General features: G+C 54.3%; 2 protein-coding genes across 2 annotated transcripts in view; one reads left to right on the top strand and one right to left on the bottom strand.

The window, feature by feature from the left end:
* The window catches only part of PTSG_10229 (uncharacterized protein), a gene marked incomplete at its 3' end in the record, with an annotated part of 4,006 nt that extends 1,530 nt beyond the window's left edge, over window positions 1-2,476 (bottom strand). The window contains exons 1-6 of the mRNA XM_004988511.1: window positions 2,380-2,476; window positions 1,956-2,095; window positions 1,570-1,743; window positions 915-1,176; window positions 546-705; window positions 118-288 (exon numbers count right to left, since the gene is read on the bottom strand). Coding sequence (XP_004988568.1) covers window positions 118-288; window positions 546-705; window positions 915-1,176; window positions 1,570-1,743; window positions 1,956-2,070 — 882 coding nt within the window. The 5' untranslated portion in view covers window positions 2,071-2,095; window positions 2,380-2,476. The remainder of the gene's footprint in view (window positions 1-117; window positions 289-545; window positions 706-914; window positions 1,177-1,569; window positions 1,744-1,955; window positions 2,096-2,379) is intronic.
* The window catches only part of PTSG_10228 (uncharacterized protein), a gene marked incomplete at its 5' end in the record, with an annotated part of 3,618 nt that continues 3,486 nt past the window's right edge, over window positions 2,401-2,532 (top strand). The window contains one exon of the mRNA XM_004988510.1: window positions 2,401-2,451. Coding sequence (XP_004988567.1) covers window positions 2,401-2,451 — 51 coding nt within the window. The remainder of the gene's footprint in view (window positions 2,452-2,532) is intronic.

The following is a 2,532-nucleotide window of genomic DNA, read 5'->3' as shown; positions in this document are numbered from 1 at the left end:
ACACACACGCACACACACACACGCACACACACACACACACACACACACACACACACACACACACACACACACACACACACACACACACACACACACACACACACACACAAATGCCACCTCGTCTGTCTTTGCAATTTCGGCCGAGCCGTGCGGGATCTTGTCTGTGTCCCAGTGTCCGCCGTGCTGCCACAGGTGCCGCTGCGCCGTAAGTCGTGCATCGTCTCGCTGGAGAAAGAACGCGTGGAAGCGCGCAAGCTGATCCAGAGCAGCACACGCACGCGAGAAGTCCTGGTTGGGTGGGGAGGGACGTGCAAAGTGGGGGCAATCCGGGGCGAGCGGTGGTGGTGGTGGTGGTGGTGGTGGTGGTGGTGGTGGTGTTGTTGTTGTTGTTGTTGTTGTTGTTGTTGTTGTTGTTGTGGTGGTGGTGGTGGGTGTTGGAGTGAGGAAGAGATCAGAGAACACACTGGACATACATGACATACAAGCAAGTGAGTGAAACATGTAAGCACACGCTCACTCACTCACTCACACACACACGTACACACCAGGAAGGAAAACTGCTCAAAGTTTTCGAGGCTCTCGACGATGGTGAGGAAGCGACAAGCGGTAGGATCGTCGCTGTGAACGTCTGTGAACGTGTAGTACGGTGACGCAACATGCACGCCGCCCTCGTCATGAAGCAGCGCACTCAGCTCCCGCACGAAGCTGAAGGTGGCGACCGCGGTCCAGCAGGGGAAAGTTGGAGCATGTGTGAGCACACCTAAGTCGCGTGATGCACAAGCAAGTACACACACATACGCACTTGTAGAGCGCGTAATACATGAACACGAGCACAACCCCACGCATCAAAGCTCATACACCACCAGCACATACTTATACGCACACGCAAACACACACATGCACACCCCGCTCACTTTGCTTCGTTTGCGTAGGACTTGACGTCACGTGCGAGCTTTTCAGGGGCACGTGCACTGAGGTCCCTAGCAACACAGCGCTTCAACAGCAACACACGGACGAGGGAGGACTCGTCAACGGACTTGAGGTCCGCCGCTCGGTAGCGCAGGTGCAGCTTCACAACGTGACTGTGACGTGAGCGGACGGCACTTTCTTCCGGGGCGTCAAATGACGCAATCAGTTCCGCATGGGGCACGCGCACATTTGCACGCAGCCACGCAACTGGTTGTTGTTGTTGTTGTTGTTGTTGTTGTTGTTGTTGTTGTTGTTGTTGTTGTTGTTGTTGTTGTTGTTGTTGTTGTTGTTGTTGTTGTTGTTGTTGTTGTTGTTGTTGTTGTTGTTGTTGTTGTTGTTGTTGTTGTTGTTGTTGTTGTTGTTGTTGTTGTGTATGTGTTAAAGTGTATGAGCGACAAGACAGGCGAAAGACGAGAATGCGAGTGTGAGAGAGAGAAGGCAGGGGACACACACACACACGCACACACACACACACACGCACGCATACATACACGCATGCACGCACGCACACACACACACGCATGCACGCACGCACACACACGTACACACACACAGCCTATTCATAGAAAACAACTGCAGACGGCATCGTCATGAGCCCACCGTCAATCGGCTTGCCGTCAGGGTCACGCGTGATGTCGGCGGTGGTGGTGCAGTGCGACACGGCCTCCTGTGCGCGGGCGGCGTGCGGTGCGTGCAGTGCTGCTATGATGCCGTTTTGGTTCACGAGGTGCTCGTGGGCGGCGGGCACGTACCGATACGCTGCCCCGTTCACATCTGCCAACACACACAGGGTGTAAGTTTATGTATGATTGTGCGTGCGTGTGATTGTGTGTGATTGTGTGTGTTTGTGTAATTGTGTGTGTGTGTGTGTGTGCGTGTATCACTGCATACAACCTCGCCCGTTCGCCACGGACGTAATGTGGAGAATCAGACAAGCAACACAACAAAGTTCCACCACCTCAACACATACACAAACAAACAAGCACCTGTGAGTGTGCCGCCGAAAGCGCGGATGAGGGCCTCTCCTGCGCATGTGTCCCAGCGCTTTGTGCCGGCGGTGTTGTTGACGTAGCAGTCGGCCTGCCCTTGCAGCACAAGCATGATCTTGTTGCCCGTCCCGCCAACCCTACCGCCGCATGTCACACGACGTCGAATATGGTTGTGTGTGTGTGAATGAATGAGTGCGAATGAGTGAGTTATGTGAGTAAGTGGGTGAGTGAGTGAGTGTGTGTGTGTGTGTGTGAGTGCATGTGTGTGAATGAATGTGTGAGTGAATGGGTGTAATGTAATGCAACGGTTGCACAGTTGTCGCGTCAAGCCGTTTGTACACGCACGTCCACACACACACAAACACATACACATACACATACACACACGCACGCACACTCCCACCACCAACCCCCTGCTTACGCAATCACGTCGTCCGGGCCAATGACGTCAATCGCCGTCTGCAGCGCCGCATTTCGCCGCGAGCCCGTCACCGTCAGACGCAGACCAGCATGCACCTGGCATGGGCAGTAGGCGTGTGAGTGAGAGTGAGAGAGAGAGAGAGAGAGAGAGAGA

The sequence above is a fragment of the Salpingoeca rosetta genome (genome assembly GCF_000188695.1).
Source record: "Salpingoeca rosetta unplaced genomic scaffold supercont1.35, whole genome shotgun sequence".
Lineage (NCBI taxonomy): Eukaryota > Choanoflagellata > Craspedida > Salpingoecidae > Salpingoeca > Salpingoeca rosetta.
The sequence above is the reverse complement of the archived record's forward strand: the minus strand, read 5'-3'. Positions and strand labels throughout refer to the sequence as shown.